This window comes from Carica papaya, chromosome 1, assembly GCF_054855325.1.
Source record: "Carica papaya isolate Zhongbai chromosome 1, ASM5485532v1, whole genome shotgun sequence".
NCBI classification, from domain to species: Eukaryota; Viridiplantae; Streptophyta; class Magnoliopsida; order Brassicales; family Caricaceae; genus Carica; species Carica papaya.
The window spans coordinates 4,777,161-4,797,184 of record NC_142309.1 but is presented as its reverse complement, the minus strand read 5'-3'; the positions used below and the strand labels follow the sequence as shown (position 1 = coordinate 4,797,184).

Below are 20,024 nucleotides of genomic sequence, written 5' to 3'. Positions count from 1 at the left end.
AGGGAGTCGATCGCTGCCCTCCGCCGCACAGGAGCCACCTCCGACTGCCAATTGCGATATTGGCCGAAAGGGGCCCTGGGCCTAATTTGGGATTTTTTGGAACACGTGCAGGTACCAGTAGTGCGTTTCAGTTCCCCGGAAAAAATTCAGGGAAAATTAGGAACAGCCTGTAGGCGCACTGTGAAGCCGTGTTCGGACCCCGAAACGAGTAAGGACCCCTCACCCTATTTTCTATCACGGTATTAAAGTTCAATAATGATGAAACGGTATTTCTTGAATCAACGAATGTGTGAAATTGCTTAAGGTCGCTAATGGAGCCCGAGTATAGTGTGTTTGTCGGTTAACTGTTATTGGCCTATTTTACAGTTTTAAATACAGTATGAGGTCTGATGTTTTCATTTCATAGTTTCGTGTGCATATTTTACTGTTTTATTGATTATGGGTTGAATGACCGAGAAACCGATGTTGTATGTTGTCTTGCTTGGCATAAATTACTGTTTTGCTTGTTTGTGTGAATTGATGATGCTGACTGAGGAAAATGGGAATGAAAGGTTATGTAAATTTATAATTGTATAATGTGATCAGCCTGACTAGATATCCTGGGAGATGGTGGACGGACCGAGTCCGTAGGGAACCCTACCGGGATTGTGGTCTCCAATACTGGATAGGGTATGGAGACCTTATATGTTTTGGCGCCCATACCAGACGGGGTATGGGGACGGCCCGTTTCACCCTCATACCGGACGAGGTATTGAGATTTATAGTTTTGGCGCCCATACCGAACGGGGTATGGGGACGGCCCTGGAATCAGGTTGTAAATGTTAAAGGTTCACGGGTAGCGGGACCTCTATGGATCCCCACGGATACTAGTAGGCTGGTAAAGAGAAAAATATGTTGTGTAATGATTGAATTACAAAAGGCGTGATAAGTATTATGTTATACAGTTTATATGATTTCATGATGATGATAATGTTATTGCTTTCGTATATTGTTTTATGAATTTCACCGAGGTAAGTGGATGGTAAAGGTTTTATTATTGATAAAAGGATTTGTTGTAAATTATGCTCCATTGGTCTTTTTGTGTTTTCTACCCACCTTTACCTCCGTGACGGTGAGATATCGTGATGTCTTTACTGGGCTAGTGTAGCTCATTCCTTATTTAATCATTTCAGATCAGGAGGACATTGTTCCCGAGCCCGTTCCGCAGGAAGACGACGAAGGGGACGCCTAAAGACTCCATAGTCATATTCATAGCTTTTACTTTCGAGTTTCTCTTTTAGTTAGTTTGATCTTTTATATTTTGAGCACGTTTTTGGTTTTAGTGTAAGGGATGTTAATCGAAATTTTGACTTCGCTTCCACATTTGACATTTTTAATACACATATTTCATTTTAAATTTCTGGGGTCGCTACAGAGAAATTGACATCAGTTAAAGAGATTCGTAGCTTTCTGGGGATAATAGGTTATTATTGTAAGTTTGTGGAAGGATTTTCTAGCCTACCTGCTCCTTTGACTCGGCTCACAAAGAAGAACATCAAGTTTGAATGGAACGAGAACTGTGAAAGGAACTTTTCAGAAATAAAGAAGTGGTTAACTACTACACCTGTGTTGGCCTTGTCGAGTGGGACAGATAGATATATAGTTTATAGTGATGTCTCTTACCTGAGGTTGGGTTGTATTCTGATGCAGCATGGGAAGGTCATAGCTTATGGGTCCAAGTAGTTGAAGAATTATGAGAAAAACTACTCCACCCACGACTTAGAACTTGTCGGGATTATCCACGACTTGAAAACTTGTCGCCGTTACTTGTATGGGAAAACTTTTCAGATTTATACTGACAATAAGAGCTTGAAACACATATTCACTCAAAAAGATCTAAATATACATCAAAGACAATGGACAGATTTTCTCAAAGACTACGATTACAACATTTTATATCACTCGGGCAAGGCTAATATGGTAGCCGACGCACTCAGCAGAAAAAGTACAGGTATATTAGCTCACCTAATAGTTTCAGAATGTAGGGTAATAGGGGTAGCACAATAGGTATGACTTCAGGACCTGAAGAGATTTACATGTTTGGTCCACCTGACTGTTCAACCTGAGTTGATCTAGAAAATAAAGGAAGTTCAATCCGCTGATTCCACCTTAGCAGCTCTTAAAAAAGATACAGAATAATGAGTAAATTCAGAATTTTAAGTCTCTACCGATGAGTTATTTAGATTTTAGGACACAGTGTGTGTTTTATGTGACAGTGAGCTGAAAATGAACATCATAACAGAGGTTCATAACTCAAAGTTTGTCATGCATTTCGGAAGCACTAAGATGTATCAAAATATGTGACCCCAATTTTGGTGGAACGGGATGAAAAGAGAGACGACCGACTTTGTTTTCAAGTGTCTAATGTGTCAGCAGGTCAAGACAGAGCATTAATGCTAAGTGGGCTACTTCAGTCATTATCGATTTTGGAGTGGAAATTAAAATATATCATAACAGATGTCGTGACAGGATTGCCTAGGGTATGCTTATGACATAACACAATTTGGGTAATTGTTCTCACTTCTTGGCCTTCAAGATAATCGACCCCTTGAACAGACTAGCAAGAATGTATATCTGTGAGATAGTCAAGTTATATGGAGTGCCAGTGACAGTAGTATCCGATAGGGACCCCAGGTTCACTTCTCGGTTCTGATTTAGTTTTCAACAAGTCATAGGAATGAAACTATCTCTTAGTACTACATTCCACCCTCAGACGATGGACAATCAAAAAGGACAATCCGCACACTGGATGATATGCTCCAAGTTTGTGTTCTTGATTTTGGGGGCTATTGGGATGATCATTTGCCCTTAATAGAGTTCGTCTACAATAACAGCTACCAAGCAAGTATCGGCATGGCTTTGTACAAGACGTTATATGACTGCCCATGCAGATCGTCGATCTATTGGGAAGAGGTGGGTGATAGAAAATTGTTCAGCCCAAATCTTGTGAAGGAGACTACAGCCAAAATAGTTAAGATAAAAAAGAACATCAAGACGGCTCAGAATAGGCAGAAGAGTTATGCGGACACCCGAAGGAGAGATTTAGAATTTGAGAAAGGTGATCGAGTGTTCCTTAAGGTCACTCCTTTCGAGAGAATCAGTAGGTTTGGGAAAAGGAAAAAACTAAATCTCCGGTTTATTGGTCATTTGAAATCTTAGACAAAATTAGTACTGCCGCCTACAGACTGACACTACCTTCAAAACTATATAGAGTTCATAATGTGTTTCATATATTCATGTTATGCAAATACAACTCGGACTCCTCTCACATCTTGGTCCACGAGCCCCTTTCACTTCAGGAAGATCTGTCCTATGAGGAGATATCGGTGGGTATTGTGGATTGAAAGAGCATATTACTCAACAATTAGAAAATTTCCTTCGTTAAGGTCCTATAGCAGAATCACACATAGAGAGAGGCCACATAGGAGCTAGAATCAGACTTCAGAGCCTAATATTTCCAACTATTTTATTGAATGAGAGAGAGACAAATTTAAGAGATTAAATTTCTTTTAGAGGGGGAGAGTTGTAATAACCGAGCTCGAAATTTAGTCTTGAATTAATTTTAACATCAAAAAATATATAAAAACCTATTTTTAAAATTAATAAATTTTAATTTAATATGGAATTATGGGAAAAAAATAGGTTGAAGATGAAATAGAAAATAATTTTAGAAAAAAAGGGTAAACATTTGGATTCGAATGTATTTTTGAAAGAAAAATGAAAAAATGGGAGTCAGAACGTAATTAAAAAAACATTACGCCACGTAGGACTGCCCAGTCAATAGCCTCGACGAACCGAAGCGCGCCGCGTGGTAAACTCAATGTCATGCGAGAGGCCACGCTGGCGATCTACGTGCCCCGCAATCGAACTGTCCAAAAGCGTTCCCGCGTGCATGGACAGTCCTAATATGTTCTCTCCTCATGCACGATCGAACGGTCACGATTAAACGCAATGAACGGTCCAGATTAACACGAGGCAGGTATAAATATTTTGCATCACACTGAACCCAAACCCTAGCCGCTAGCCTCCCGCCGGAGAAAGAAGAACTAGTCACTGGTGAAGGGAGCCACCCGCCGCGCCGAAGCCACCTCCGACTGCTAAAAAAGGTAAAAATTCTCTTATCCACTCGGAATTTGATTATGAGCACCCTCATGGCCAAATTAGAGCAAAAAGAGCAGCGGATGAGCCAAAAACTGTGGGTAAAGTCCAACAGCACCGTCGCGGGAAAAACATACAACCTCCTCCGATGAGCCCCTTTCCATTTTCTGTTTTATGCGATTTTTCCACCATTGTGTTCACCATTCTATTTTCTACAGGTTAATCGAAGAAAAACACCAACTGCAAAGGTGAGCCAGTAGAGCCGTTGCACCGAAAAATTCCACCACCGATAGGTTTTCGTTTTTTGACTTTTTGTTTTTGCCAACCGAGGCTCCGTAACACGTTTTCTCACATGAATGGGTATAAAACTGGCCACAACTGGCCAAAAAAGGACAGACCGAGGTAAACTACCACCGCCAGTGGCGATGTCATCGTTGGAGCACGGCGGTGCTACCGTGCTGGAATACTAAAATTGGCCGAAAAAGAATTTTAACACCAATTTTGGATTTTTAGAGTATTTTTAGGTACGTGAAGCGTGTTTTAATCTCCACAGAAAAATTCAGAAAATTCGAGGACCGCTAGTAGGCATAATAGAAAGTTCAATGTTTCGGACACCGATTCGGTTAAGAATCTATCACCTTATTCTCTATTATGGAATTGAAACTTAATAATCAATAATATGGTATTTCGTGTAATTTAAAAAATTTTAAAAATAATTACAAGTTACTAATGGAGTCGGAACCGGTTAGTCATTTATTTGTCATTCTGTGTAATTTACAGCTTTAAATACATGATGATATACTGAAATGGTTAAATGATTCAGTTGTGTTTCCTTGATATATGTATTGCTTGTCTTGCGTGATTTACGATTAATTTATAAAATTATAAATTAATATGTAAACAGAAAATTATTTGGTTATGTGAATTAATAAATGGTAACCTTACTAGAAATCCTGAGAGATGGTGGACAGATCGGGTACATAGGGAACCCTACCATGAATTCTATCTTATACCGGATGGGGTATCGAGAAATGATATTTTTGGTGCTCATACCAGACGAGGTATGGGTACGGCCCGATTTATCCTCATACCGGACGGAGTATTGAAGGATGATATTTTTGGCCCTCATACCGGACAGGATATGGGGACGACCTATTAGTTAACAATGTTGGATATTGGTTCACTCGTAGTGGGGCATCTCTATGGGTCTCTAGGGATACCAGTAGGCAAATAAAAAGAGAAAATTTTTGTTCTTGCTCATTTGAATATGAGATTATAATGTTATTTGAGTTATTGTCTCTATGCACCGATTTTGAAATATCTTACAATGATAAATATATACAATAAATAATTTTTCTTAATGGTAAATGAATTTACTTAAATCAAGAGCTCCATTGGTTGTTTTTATATTTTTTTACCAACCTTTAGTTTTTGTATCAGTGAATAGTCTGATATTCTTACTAGACAAGTGCAGTTCACCCTTTCATTAATAATTTCGTATTAAGATACAAATCCCGATCAACAAAAGGGTTATGAGTAGTTCACCACCCGGATCCTTTTCAAAAGCTAGTGAAGGTCGTCATAGAATACTCAGTTATTTACCTTTTATTTATTTATTTGATTTTTGTTTGTTCTTTTAGAATGAATATTCATGTAGCTCTATTGGGTATTCTAAATTATTGTATAAGGAATGTAAATCCTAAACTCTATCATTCCGCTTCTGTATTTAAATTATAACTTTATTTCCTTTTAAGTTCTGGACCTTTACATAATCCACATAAGTTTCCTATAAACACCAAAAAACTTCAATGAATAGCCTTAACAAGTGTTTATAGATATTTCAATCTATATGATATGTGGAGGAAAACTAGAGTTGTAATACCCAGACTCGAAAATCGGTTCGAGATAATTATTCTTATTTATAATAAATTATATAAATAATTAATTGAATTTATTTCAATTTGATTTTATTGAATTTTTGTAAAAAAAATGAATTAGGGATGAAATTAAAAATAATTTTAGAGAAAATGAGTGACATTTTGAATTTGATGAGTGTTTTTTAAAGAAAGATTGAAAATAAGGGGTTAAATAAAAAAAAAAGAAAGTTTAGCCACGTGGGATGGCCCGGTCAGCAGTCCCGACAAACTAGAACACGCCGTGTGGCAACCCCGCTGATATCGGCACCACAAGAGAGGCGACGCGAACAATCCGTGTGCTCAGAGATTCGATGATCCAGATCTCATCTTGCACACGTGAACGGCCCAAATGCATTCCCTCTTCAGATACGATTGAACAATCAGATTCAATTCGATCGTGCGATCCAAATTCATTTTCCAAATAAGATAGATCCAACGGACGAGAGAGAGTCATATATCCCCGAATGGACAGTCCAGATCGACACAGGGTAGATATTTAAGCATCGTATTCTAGGGAACCCTAACCCTAACTGCACCCGAAGAAGAAAAATCAGATGTCGGAGAAGGAGGCCGACCACCAGCCACCGCCGCACCGAAGTCACCACCGATCGCCAAAAAAGGTAAAATTTTCTCATTTCTGCTCGAAATTCAATTCCGAGTCTCCTTGTAGTCATATTGGGGCAAAAGGAACAGTGGGTGAGCTAAAAACTGTGAGTAAAGCCTGGCAGAGCCGCTGCGGGCAAAACCCAAAATCCTACACGATGACTCCTTTTCCGTTTTCTGTTTCACACGATTATTTGACTACCGTGTTCACTGTCTCTTTCTGGTGCAAGTTAGCCGAAGAAGAACCCCAGCCACAAAGGAGGACCGGCGTAGCTACTGCATCCGGAGAAACCCGCCAGTAGGTTTTAATTTTTTGATTTTTCTAGCCAACCAAGGCTTCTTAACATATTTTTTTTGCAGGAATACGTGTAAAATTGACCAAAACTGCCATCGTGGGCGGTGGAGCCAGCACTGGAGCACAGCAGCACCGCTATGCCGAAACCCTAAAATTGGCCAAAAAAGTTTTTCGACACCGATTTTGGATTTTTGGGACATGACGAGTATTTTGATTTTCGCATGGAAAATTCAGAAAACCTGTGGCCCATCGGGAGGCATAATAGATAATATAACGCTTCAAAACACTGATCCGGGTAAAAATCTCTCACCTTATTCTCTGTTACGGTAAATTGAGGCTTAATGATCAATAATTTCGTGTTTTGTGAAAATTTAAAAAAAAATTCTAACAATAATTGCAGGTCACTAGTAGAGCCGAGAATTGGTCAGTATATGATTGCCCTAATTTGTCTGTGTTGCCTATTTATCTTTCCTATACTTGCTAAATTGCTTATTATCCGCTGTGTACTTCAAATTATTACTTTGAATTACTTATTGTTTATTGATTGTATTGCCTAATCGTGATTTTCTTGATATGATTGATGGATTGGAAATAAATGTTCCAATTATATGTCTTGATTGTTAAACCGTATTGCTTGCTTAGATGTCGTTTAAATTAACCTATGAATATAAAATGAAATGTTGGTATACGATTGGTGATTGTTTTGTTGATGAAAATCTATATATGAAAGACTTACTGGATACCATAGGAAATGGTGGACGGATTCGGTATATAGGAAATCCTACAGTAGACATTACCTCAGTCGGAGGGGGCTGAGAGGTCCCATATTGAAAGGGTTTGAGAGATATGGTTCATCCTCATACTGGACAAGATATTGAGACAATGATGTGTTTGGCACCCATTACTGGATGAGGTATAGAGACAATCTGGTTAATGATCAAATTTAGATGCAGGGTTCATGAGTAGAGGGATATCCTTATGGACCCTCATGGATTCTAGTAAATAGGTTAAGGGAGAATTACTAATTTTGTTCACTTGTGTATAAAATTAAAATATTATCTGCTTACTTGTTTTCATATATTGATTTTGGAAAATTCGTAATGGTAAATATGGAATAAATGTTTTAAAGTTAAATGAATTTATTTAAATTAAGGGCTCAATTAGACATTTTGTGATTTTTACCAACTTTCGATTTTCCGTATCAGTTATTAGTGTGATATTCTTACTGAGATAGTATAACTCACTTTTTTATTAACCATTTCAGACCAAAAATACCAAAATTTAGACTCCAATCAATAAAAGAGTTGTGAATAATTTACCTCCCGAACTCCCTTCAAGTGCTTATGGATGTTAGTTCCTTAGAACATTTATTTATTTATTTTTAATCATTATTTTATTTTTTTATAAACCGTTGTAATAGAGATATTTCATTATTTTTATTAGTTATTATAATTTATTATATAAAAAATAAAAATCATAAATATATTATTTGCTTTCTTTTAATTTTTAGACCTTTACAAAAGTCGCTATGGTAATTTTGCTGGCTATGTCTTCGGGTTTACTGTTATATATAAGAATCCATATATTTACACACACATACATACAAGGAGAGTATATATACTTCACAGGATCACTTTGTCTGCATCAGGAATTAAGAGGCAAGGTGGAGAAGTATACTCTAATGGCGTCTCTATCAGAGAAGAAAATATGTCAGAGAGAAGACAGGCTCAGGCCAGAAGAACATGGAATTTTTATACTTTTCCACTGATTAGTAATAAAACCAGTTACTGAAACTCAAAAGCTCATATGGGAAGGCTAAATCCACAACTCAAATCCAATTAGGCTGCTAAACTAATTTCACAAGTACAGAGTCAAAACTGAGAAAAGCTCAAACTCAACCTCATACAAACCACACCACTCCTTCCTAAAAACACAACCTTCAAACACTTTGGGAAGGAAGAAAAAGAAGAGGGTTCTCCATATTGCACATAATATAATCAAGTTGAATGAGCAACCATGAAAATGTAAATTATCCTACATATTCACCGAATCAAGTCCCCTTCGCGTTTTCTACCCTTTACCTGTCACGATTTATGGTTACAGGTTACCTGTTGTCGATGAAAAGCTGCTGTTGCTAACCCCTGGGTGTGCGGACAACTTATAGTTACGCGTGTCGGGTTTCCGATGACAAATTGCTGCTGCTACCACCGGCTGTGCGGTTTGGTTCCCCCACTCGAGCTGCTAAAGCAAGAACTTCAGGTGACATTTCCCAGCTTCCACTCTTTCTTCCCCAACTTGACCTTCTAGGGTGAATTCCAGCACGGTCAACTGTTTCATCAACTGTAGTCCGAATGTCGGGGGACAATTCACCTAATTCACCTTCCTTAACGTTTACCCGGGTGTCAGCAAGTTGACCCTCGCCATGATCAGCTCCTGGGGCCATGTCCCCCCATACAGTTTTTCTACCCATTTCTATGTCATCCACTGCTTTTCCCATGTTTGGACTCATAAAACCTGCACCAACTGATCGAGTTGGTAGCCCTGGTTCCCGGGGTACCTTGGCCCTGAAATTGTTCTTGGATGGTGGGATAGTTGAACAAAATATCTCTTTGAAGTTTTCTACCACTCCTTTGTTATAAGGGTTGGCTCGACGATCATATCTGTACCTGAAATTCTCGTATGTAGTCTGCACAAGAAAGGTATATCAATTTACAGTTATACAAACAAAATAAATTATATAAGAGAACATGGATGGACTCTTTCAACGGCATAATGATGAAGAAAGTATAAACTTTTCTAACCTGATTTGTACTGATGAGATATAAATGGAAGGCGGTGAGTCCCCCGACAAACCACATTGATATAAACGTGTATATTATGAGAACAATGGAGGCAGGGGTCTTGATCATTGCTCTCCAAATAGTTGTCTCCTCCATTCCCATTATTCTCCGAATATAGACCCAGCAGAAAGCAAAAACATATATACAAAGGAGGGTTGTCGAGAAAACGAACATGAAGAAGAACCTGTAATTGCGCTGCATTTACAATATCATGCCATTAGATACACTAATGTAATTTCCGAATGCAAATCATACATGGCATCATGACCAGTACAAACATTTCCAGTATCAACCACAGAATCTCCCATATTTAGCATGTGCATTTATCGACTGAATCAATAATTAAAAATATGCATATTCTAAATTACTTGGTAGTTGATAGAGTATCACAGAGATGAAGTATCAAAAATATGACAAGATGGAGTGCCTGATAGTTCACAGAATAGCAGCAACTGCGCTGAAGCTTGCAACCCTTCGGCATTTATAGGTTTGATGTTTTATCAAGAATAGACCCGTTTCTTTTTGGCCTCGTTTTTGATCCACGTGTTTAGAGTAAACAGATTTAGATATGCTGAAGCCCAATAGCTCAAGCCATGCAATTATCGCCTTGGACCAAGGGAGTTTCATTTCAAAAAATATAAAAAGAACGAGGAATTTGCTGCTAGAAACTACTTGGCTAATCCTGAGAAATACTTTCCTACCAAACTACATAAAACTTTGCTCCGAAAAGAAAGAGGACATAAAAGAGAATTTTTGTATGATTAGCATAAGATATTAGGATTATTGTAGGCAGATTATCTCTTACCAGCCCAATACATTGCCCGACCCAAGGGCAGTGATGATCAAATCTTTCCACACAGTTATTGCAGATTGAGCAATGTGAACAGCGTGGAGATCTATAAAGCATGCAAGTATCACAATACTTGACTTTCACAGTCATTCCATTGACATTTACTTCCTTAATGCGAGGCAAACGTAACTGTGGAGTTTGGCCAGCTCCAGCGTCTACACTACCATCAAGGCCTTCTGGCTCTGGAGGGTGTGCATTACGTGGAATTATACCCGGATCTCTTCCAGAGGTAAGCAGAAGAAGAACTAAAACCTGAAAAAACAAACAGAGAAATGTGCTTGTAGAGGTCAGAAATCTATGACTTATTTCAAATACATTCCTCAGAAGACCTAATGCAGTAAAGGGCACAAGGGCTTTCCCAAGTGATGGATGGAGAAGAAGACTCACATAAACAGTAAATATGACAGCAGCAACCATTAATGAAATTCCCAAGTGGTCAGAGAAGTCATCCATCAGCTTTCTGGCAACAAAAACGCAGAAAATTGTAACGGGAGCAACGATAAGGAATATAGTCAGCCCCAGTGACCTTACATCTGGTCCAAATATAAACCTTCCCTGGAGAAAGAATATCTGCACGGAAGCAGGGAAAACAGTTAATTAAGTCAGAAAAATCCTAAAAGGGTTAAAAAAAGAATGGATCTCCAAAAAACACTACTTCTGCAGAAGGTTTACTTCAAGATTTCTTTGAGAGAACTGTAAATCCTTGTATACTTTGTATATGAGTGGCAACCCTTTGTTGCCTCTTAAAGGAAGATAAAAAAGAAAAATGTTTGTGTTATTTCAATATCTAAAAATTGAAAAAATAAAGGAAAATAAATATATGTTTTAGTATTTTCTTTAGTTTAGTTTTATAGAGGAAAATTTTGATTAGTTATAAGGAAATAGTGAGTAATACCCTTTATTAACAGAATAACAAGCTTGGAATTAAGGATAACATACAAAATTCTCCTCTAAACTTTTAATCTCTTTCCTTTCCCTTCCCCTTTTCCCCCAATTCAGAAGAATAGAAAAATTGTAGTGTGAAACAAAAGGAAGGATGCTCACCATCCATCTGTTTCTTTTCCAAATTATTATTTTCATCCAAACAAATTAAAGGAGGTGAGGGCTGAGGATCTTTCCTTTTCTTTTCTATTTCCTACTTCTCTCAATCCAAACATACTGGAAAAAAGGAATTTAGCTTCTACCAGCTTTCCTCTCCCCCCAATTCGATCTCTTCCATCTCATCTAAACAGCATTTTACAGTCCACAGATAAATGTTATATGGAGATGTCAGAAATACAGCACATTAGATTTTAGGCCCTACTTAGGAGAACCTCTAGCAGTCCGGTTCCTTGACAACAAAGCTTATGAGGGTTCTTCAGTTTGCCCCCTCCAACTGCAGCAAACCATAGTCCAATCATTATCAGTTCAGTAATGTTAATTGTTTGTGCAACTAGGACTGGGAGAGGAAAATAACATGAGTGTCAATTAGTTCATGTCTCAAATACAATGCAACACAAGGAATCCATCTCTCGGTAGAAACTAAAACCTAGTAGTTAGAGTAGATCCACTCATTTTCCTTGTGTTAGAGGATTCACTTTATCCATTTCGCATTTCATTGCAAAGAGATTCTTTAAATATCCAACTGCCATGAACAATTAAATGACCCATAAGATATTTAACGTTCAATTTAATACATGGAAAGCTTTATCACACCAATCTAAAGACCCTCGATCATTCATAATAGCTGCTTTAAAACATATATTCTATCAGGCTCAACTCAGGCCCTAAACATAGTAATGCTGATTTCTAAAACCTCAAATAAGATCCACAGTAACTGAATATTTCAACCATATTCCTTCATTGTCTTCCCGTCCCCCCTTTTCTAGTCTAGAGAAACTCAATTTCACCAAAAACTGGAACATCGAGTGTCAGTCTTTCCTCATTTTACTAATCTATATAAACACAGTATTAAAAAATATAGTCCGATAAACTGGACACCCAATTTAGAATCCAAAGCATAATCAGTAACTATGACAATAGAATTCCAAAAGGATTTTTCTTTCTTGTTGAAGTAATCTTGGAGTCATTGTTGTGGAAGCGAGATTGTGGAACCCATCTTTCTCCTGTTGAACTAACCGATAACATACTCGTTCATTTACAAGAAACCCAAAAGGAAATTTAACAGCTTGCTCAGTAAATATCAATCACATCTTGCTAAATGACAAGTAATCCTAAATGGGTAGAAACATACATATACATACATATATATACATGTATAGATATATTGACACATTTAAGAATCTTCCTGACTGCAATTGCATGCTCCTTAAATAGGCTAAAGTATCATTTTCATTTTAGCTCACGAATGGAGAAAAAGAACATCTTTAATCATAATGCTTGATAATATCAACTTAAACCCCTAATTAACCGATATAGAAAAACCAAGAGAATAAAACTTAAATTTAAACTTGAACTCGGAAACCAAGTACAAGCAAATAAAAAAAGATCCCAGAAAAAAAATGGAAAAAAGAAAATAAAAAGAAGAAGAAACTCACGTTGCTGCCTTTCCATGTTTGGTAAACCCGCAAATCACTGTTGGATCCCGGATCGGATCGCTGCGGCGGCGGCACTACATACATCTCTTCAACCCCAAAAGAAGTCACTCTGAATAAACCTCAAAATGCATAAGACCAACAAAGCGAACTTTCTAACAGCTCCGTTTACTTCAAATTTCGAGCTTGACAGTAATCGCGGAAGCTGACCATCGGTGAGTCAAAACGAGTCAGATTATGGCGAGTGAATCACGAGTCGCCGACAAGGCATTAGCTGAAAAAAAAAAAAAAAAAAAAAAAAGCGGGGATTTTTATCTTTTTAGTCCTCGAACAGAGATTCTGGCATCGCTAGATGGTGGCGTGGCTAGTGTTGTGTTGTGGGTGTGAGCTGTGCTGGGGCTCAGGGTCTGTGACTTTTAGGAGAAGAGAGGGTGAGGGCAGGGTGGTGACGTGGCGATTCTTGATTGGTGGTGACTGAGCTGGACTGGTGGTGGTGGGTGGACAGACTGCTTTTCTCACTTCTCTCCAGTTGAATCGATCATCGGCTCGCGACTTCTCTTTCCAAATACTTTGACCTTTGTCTTTGCCTCGATTTACAATTCTACCCTTCATTAATTCTTTTTCATAATTATAATGTGTTTATATTTTATAATTAATTAATTTGCAATTAGTATTTAATAATAATAGATTATAATCATATACATAAATTTATTCACTACAAATTAGAGAACTGTCCAATTAAATTTTAAATTTTAATTAAAGATAAAGTAAATTGGAGTGATATAAAGTGGTTAAATAATAAAAAATTAGACTTAATTTTTTAAATTAAATTAATTAATATTATATGTTTTTTTTTTTTCATTTTGTGGTTATTTTATTCTATTGTAATCATCACTAAATACTAAAAAACACATTTTAAAAAACAGAAAAACACATGATTACACCCTCTTTGTGGTATGCCTGCCATGATGCACGCACCTAGATGGAACTATAAGAAAAAAAAAATGAACCTTGGAATTTGCAAAATCAAGTAGGCCTCTTTCTTCGCCTAATTGTGGTTAGTATCAAATTAACTTATAGAAGTCACAACCTAATCCAATCATGACAGTAATTTATGGTCAATTAATTTAAAGATAATAATTAGTAGGCTTAATCCTACTAAATTAATAGTGGGGAAGATTAATGATTAATTTATACGAATTAAAATTCTAAAATTTTTAAATATGTTTAATAAACTCATAGGCTCATTGGGTCAAGGATCCACAAAGGTTCAACCTTTAGGAAGATTTATTCAATTACTTGTTTTTTGAGAATTAATAGAACCTTTCATCTTTTTCTTTAACCCTACAAAATTTTGAGCATGTGTTCAATAAACAACTATACTAATTGGAATTGTAATTATTACACATTTATCTTATAATTCTTTATTCATTTGGACAAAATTTTAGTTGAAAATTAAGACTATGATGAAATATTGAACAACCCAAATTTATAATTGAATATGGATTCATAGAATGGTGGTTAGCATTTCTCATTGTGAGTCTAAAAATCTACGTTAGACTCATGGTGGTATATTTTCCTTCTTTCTTAAAACTTTTAAAATTTGTAACATTTATGTTTAATGGGTCAAATGTCAATATAAAATAAAGTTCTTAGAAAATTTCCTTCAGTAATCTCGATAAAAATTTTTATTTTCAAAAAAATTTTAAATTTTTAATCACGTATTTATTAAATAGAAACGTCATTAGATTAAATGCTCATATAAAATAAAACTAAAAAAAAAATTATTTGACCTAACTAATAACAATCTCATTCCAATTGAAGTTGTAACTATAATAAATTACTTTATAATTTTGGGCTATTGAGAAAAAAAAAATGGCTAAAATTTAGGGTAATAAAAAAAAAAGAACATGTAGGTTCATTATGCTTATTGGGGCAGAAGGCCTATATAGACTTTTAACACAAAATTTCAACTGAAAATTAGGGTCAAAATTTATGAATTTTTTATTTAAAATTTAATAATATTAAACAATTATAAATGGTGTAGAGGTTAGCAGTTTGGACTTCGAATCCAACGACCTGGGTTCGACTCCCGGTGGGACCAAATCTCAAACTTTGGGTAATTCTAAAGAATTGAAAACTTCACTTCAATTTTAAATATACAGCTAAGCTAATATAAGTTCATACATTTTATTTATTAGGTGAAATACACATATTAATTATAATATAATATCTCTTAATAAAAAAATAAAAAAATTTATAAAACGATTCAAATTTACAGTTTTTTATAAAAAAAATTTTCCATCAAAGAAAAATTAGTTTAAAAAATTAATAATACGAATAGTTAATTTTAAATTTATCCATAAACAAGCACTAAAATAGTTATCATCATTATTATTTTTATTTTTTATTTTTCGTAAAAAATGTTGCAACAGACAAGAAATCCAGCATCCATCACCATTTCATGGTTGTTGAAGAACATTGAACCCTAAAATGCTAAAAGACTAAACATTGATGAATGCGCTCAATCTTGAGTAATAGCTCCACGACCAAATCTGACAGAAACTTGTCTTCTGATTTTCTGCTATTTGTTTATGTTCTTTTAAACCAAAATCTGTTGTTGCTTGTATCCTAAGCTACTGTCCACTCTGAACCCTATTCACCCAACTGGAACAAAAGATTAGACCCAATAAGTAATAACAAACGAATCATACCAATCATGAATTACGACTAAATTCTACGTATCAAATAGATTTGAACTAAAAACGGAGAAAACGGTGACGAGAATTACCTACTGGAACTAGATTGTGCTCCTTGTTGCCTTTTTCCTCTCCATGTTTCTCCCCACATCTTTGCCTCTGCAACTGCTCGTTCTCTATCTAAATCTTTACCCAACATCCTCGTTGTGTCCTTTGGGGACTCGCCTTTCTCAGAGATGTTACTACTTGTCATGTCGGTCTCGTCTGGGGTGTACTTATGGGATGTCAAGAAATTCAAAGCAAGCACAAGCTCACTAACAGATGGCCGGTTGCTAGCATTTTCTCTCAGACACATGAATGCCACCTCCAAAGCCTTCCTTAAAATAGATTCTGAAAACTGACCTCTTAGCAATGGATCTGCTAGCTGTGGGATATTTTTCCGATCTTTTATCATCAAACGTGCCTGCAATCGATAAGGATACAAAACAAAACTAGCTCAAATATCAGCCCTTGATTACTAATCCACCCCTAAGAAGGCATTGATCGAGTTGTGAAAAGAAGTTACTGCTATATTTGGTACATTTTCCATTTAATTCTCACCATCAAGAATTTCAAGATTAACACAAATAGCAAACAGAAATAAATTACCCAATCGACGAGATAGCCTTTTGTGCCACTGTGTGTATCATCCAGTGCTTTACGCCCTGTGATCAGCTCTAAGAAGACTACTCCAAAACTGTAGATGTCGGACTTCATTGTCAATCTCCCACTTTTGGCATATTCAGGGGCACAGTAACCATGAGTGCCCATGACCCTGGTGGAAACATGGGACTTATCTCCGCTTGGACCGAATTTTGCGAGTCCGAAATCTGAGAGTTTCGGCTGAAAACCTTCATCCAATAGGATGTTTGATGCTTTCAAGTCCCTGTATATGACAGGAGGATCTGCTTCATTGTGCAGATAATCCAGCCCTTTGGCTGCACCAGCCGCTATTGCCATCCTTGTGTTCCAATCGAGAGGCTTCCTATCAGGTGCAAGATCTGGAAAGTAATCACTCAAACAATTATGTAAATAAGATTAAGAAACTGTTAAAAGTAAATTACAGTTTCACTTGCTGGAACTTGATCTTGTTGGCACAGGAACCATATTAGTAACCCACTTAAGGATGAAAAGGGTAAATATTATACAGAGGCAAAAAGGTATTTTTACAGTGTAACCATTGGAACAGAGCTAATCTAGTTGCCGGCCGGGCTGTTGCAACCTCCAGGCACACATGGAGTATGCACTTTCACTTCCCGCCAATTGTAGCCTATAAATAGGCCTTTTCCTATTAATGAAAGTATCGAAGAATATATCACCTGAAGCAATCAATTTCTTTCGTTTCTCTATTATCTTCTTTTTTTTCTCTGATCGAAATCATGAACAAGATTTGTTATAAATCACTTGCTTAATCTTAAGAATTACTAACTATAATTCTTTTACTCTGATCTTTAGATCTTTGCATTAGCAATGTGAATCATCTATATTTTGAGCAGGGAAGAAACCACGTCGTATTTTAAGGTAAAAAGCTAATTTGATCTCAAAAATATTACCATGGAGGTGATTTTCCAAGGATCCGAGAGGCATATACTCATACACGAGAAGCCGCTGGTCGCCTTCAGCACAATAACCAATCAAAGTAACAAGATTAGGATGGCACAAAAGGGAAAGCATGAGAACCTCCACCAAGAACTCTTTCTCCCCTTGAAGACCTGTTTTATCCAGTTGTTTAACAGCTACAACCTACTCAAGGCAAAGCATGGAATCAAAGAAACAAAGTCACTCTCTGAGTCAAAGAGAAAATGAGATTAAACCCAGAAAATCCCAGGAGAAACATTTGAAGATAACAAGCTAGAGGAGAAATATGGAAAAGAACAAGAAATTGATCAGGCATGAAACAAAACTTTACCTGGCCAGAGCCTTCTAATTGCCCTTTGAAAACAGCACCAAATCCACCTTGTCCAATGAAGGATTCTCTTCGGAAATCTTTTGTTGCGGATGCAAGCTGCCGGTAGGTGAATATCTGGGCTTTATTTTGAGCACCAGGGCCATCTGTCTGAGCTGAGGATCTCCTTCTAGATTCTGAATATTAATTTGGTGATTTAACTTTAGTTCCACAAGAAACTTGAAAAGGTAAGGTCGAAAAACAGGATTAGCGCGTGATGTTCAAAGCTATTTGGATTCAGGTCGAGTTAAAGCAAGTAGAATTCTTGACAGACAGATTAAGATCTAAGCTGCTCAACCAAGAACAAACACTCATTGAGTTATTTATAAGATGTCTAGCATATTTATAAGATGTCTAATTCCTCCGACTGAATCTTAAACAATCCAAGCACCATGAATAATTCAAATGTCATGCTAATTAAGCAAGCCAACAGACTCTACATTCTCTGATCAATGCGTTTTAAATGATTCCGTCTTCCTTGGAAACTTTTATCAGAGGTTTGACATGATTAATGTTAGACAGTTAGTTACATCTCTTCCACGCCTCTCAAAGCTTCATCAATGTGCTCCTCAACTACACTAATTTTCTCAAAATTGAACCAGAATCAAGTGATATAAGAAGCCATTGCATCTAATAAGAATTAGCTTGAAGACCTTTATTTTACCTAAGCATATTCATATGAAGAAATAAACTCAACAGTCACCAACGTTACAACTAGATTTTAATGATGATAAAAATTTCAATTGCAAAGTCCACCCATTTCTGATCTGCAACAAATATTTCTCAATCCGGTTTTTCGATTAACAAGAAGACAAACTTTTCCAAAACTAAATTTGGGAACCCATTTCCTTGAGTAATTCAAACAATTTCACAATCCAGAAAAAGGAAGGAAAAAAAGAGGGAAAACAAAATTGAATCACTCAGATTTTCATTTTCATCCGGTCTTGAAAACTTGTCAATTTCTTGCAAAACCTTACCTGGTAAATGCTCATGGCATTACAAGGTGAAAAGATTGATATCAGCTAATTTGAACTAATCGGAAAAATCCCATCAAAGAGAAACAACGAAGATTTGAAGAATCACCAATCAAACAAAACCCAGGAAAAACCCAGAAAGAGAATCAAAACCATCATACCATAATCATATTTAATAATCAAGAAATCAAAAGGCGAGAAAAAAAAGTCAATGGACGTGATTATTTCAAAAAAGAAAAACCAACCGTAAGAGCATTCAGGCTTGTTTCTCTCTGCAACACCTCTGTCTTCTTCATCCTTGGGCTTCCGCTTCCTAAACCCAAAACATGCACAATGCCCCATTCTTTCTCCCTTCTCTGGAAAACAACAAAAGGAAAAACATAAACATGTTTCTTCCAAGAAAAAACCCAAGAAGAAAAGAAAAACGTTTTCATTATAGTCACAAATCAATTGCACTACACTCAATGCAACAACTCACGAGAAGGAAAAGAAAAACGACTAAAAGATTTTGCGTTTTGATTGTACTGGAACTGAAGAGCTTTTAACGATTTTATACGCAGCGAAGAAGACAGAATGGATTAATGGAAGAATACTGGAACATGTGAAGAAGAAGAAAAAGAAGAAGAAGAAAGAAAGAAAGAAATCAACTGAAAGAAAACAAACAGAAGACTCTCAAAATTCTTTTTTTTTTTTTTTAAAATATTATTTTTCTAAACCGACACGTTTCCCAAGAAGAGAAAACCTGCGAATGAAAGGTACGCGCTTTTCTATAGTATCTAAAATTTTGTCAGCAATCTGGATTAATGACGTCATCGAATTAATAATATAAATATATTATTAATAGTTTAATATAGGTTTGACGTCAATTATTATTATTATTTTATTAAATATCATTATTATATCTGTTTATGACTTTCTTTATATAAATATTTATTTAATTTTCATGTAAATTACTATTTTCTTTATTTTAATTTTTAAAATTATTATTCATATATTTGTGTATGTGTGTGTGTGTGTGTATATATATATATGGAATGTTTCACTGTACGAGAGGATTGTATAATAATTTCCATATTTGCATGATTCTATCCTCCTCCAAGAAATTACTTTGAGCTGGAGATGACGCGTAAAGACTAAAGTGCCCTTTTATTTTTCCTTTTTTAGTAATTTCGTTTTTATTTTTTAGATTTGT

General features: G+C 36.2%; 2 protein-coding genes across 3 annotated transcripts; both read right to left on the bottom strand.

Moving 5' to 3' along the window:
- Positions 1-8,758: 8,758 nt before the first annotated feature.
- On the bottom strand, positions 8,759-13,405 carry LOC110813045 (DHHC-type zinc finger family protein). Its single transcript, XM_022040034.2, has 5 exons — positions 13,179-13,405; positions 11,029-11,211; positions 10,597-10,893; positions 9,753-9,986; positions 8,759-9,637 (listed from the first exon to the last, which is right to left on the bottom strand). The coding sequence occupies exons 1-5, from the start codon at positions 13,260-13,262 to the stop codon at positions 9,116-9,118; spliced, it is 1,320 nt and encodes a 439-aa protein (XP_021895726.2). The 5' UTR covers positions 13,263-13,405; the 3' UTR covers positions 8,759-9,115.
- A 2,139-nt stretch (positions 13,406-15,544) lies between these two features.
- CDG1 (Protein kinase superfamily protein) lies at positions 15,545-19,508 on the bottom strand. Of its 2 annotated transcripts, none has more exons than XM_088215837.1 (7): positions 19,311-19,508; positions 19,078-19,188; positions 17,823-17,995; positions 17,467-17,656; positions 16,523-16,914; positions 15,971-16,337; positions 15,545-15,842 (listed from the first exon to the last, which is right to left on the bottom strand). In XM_088215837.1, exons 2-7 carry the CDS (start codon positions 19,172-19,174, stop codon positions 15,835-15,837), a joined length of 1,227 nt encoding a protein of 408 aa, XP_088071963.1. In that variant the 5' UTR covers positions 19,175-19,188; positions 19,311-19,508; the 3' UTR covers positions 15,545-15,834. The 2 variants fall into 2 exon arrangements, with proteins under 2 accessions (XP_088071963.1, XP_021895720.1); XM_022040028.2 differs by having other exon boundaries at positions 15,967-16,337; positions 19,311-19,507.
- Positions 19,509-20,024: the final 516 nt, after the last annotated feature.

Coding starts and splice junctions, on each gene's coding strand:
- LOC110813045 (XM_022040034.2), bottom strand. CDS start 13,262: ATGTATGTAGTGCCGCCGCCGCAGCGATCCGATCCGGGATCCAACAGT. Junction 11,212..13,178: donor AAACATGGAAAGGCAGCAAC/GTGAGTTTCTTC, acceptor GCTTCCGTGCAG/ATATTCTTTCTCCAGGGAAG. Junction 10,894..11,028: donor CTGTCATATTTACTGTTTAT/GTGAGTCTTCTT, acceptor TTGTTTTTTCAG/GTTTTAGTTCTTCTTCTGCT.
- CDG1 (XM_022040028.2), bottom strand. CDS start 19,174: ATGGGGCATTGTGCATGTTTTGGGTTTAGGAAGCGGAAGCCCAAGGAT. Junction 17,996..19,077: donor CAAGCCTGAATGCTCTTACG/GTTGGTTTTTCT, acceptor ATTAATATTCAG/AATCTAGAAGGAGATCCTCA. Junction 17,657..17,822: donor AATTAGAAGGCTCTGGCCAG/GTAAAGTTTTGT, acceptor TGCCTTGAGTAG/GTTGTAGCTGTTAAACAACT.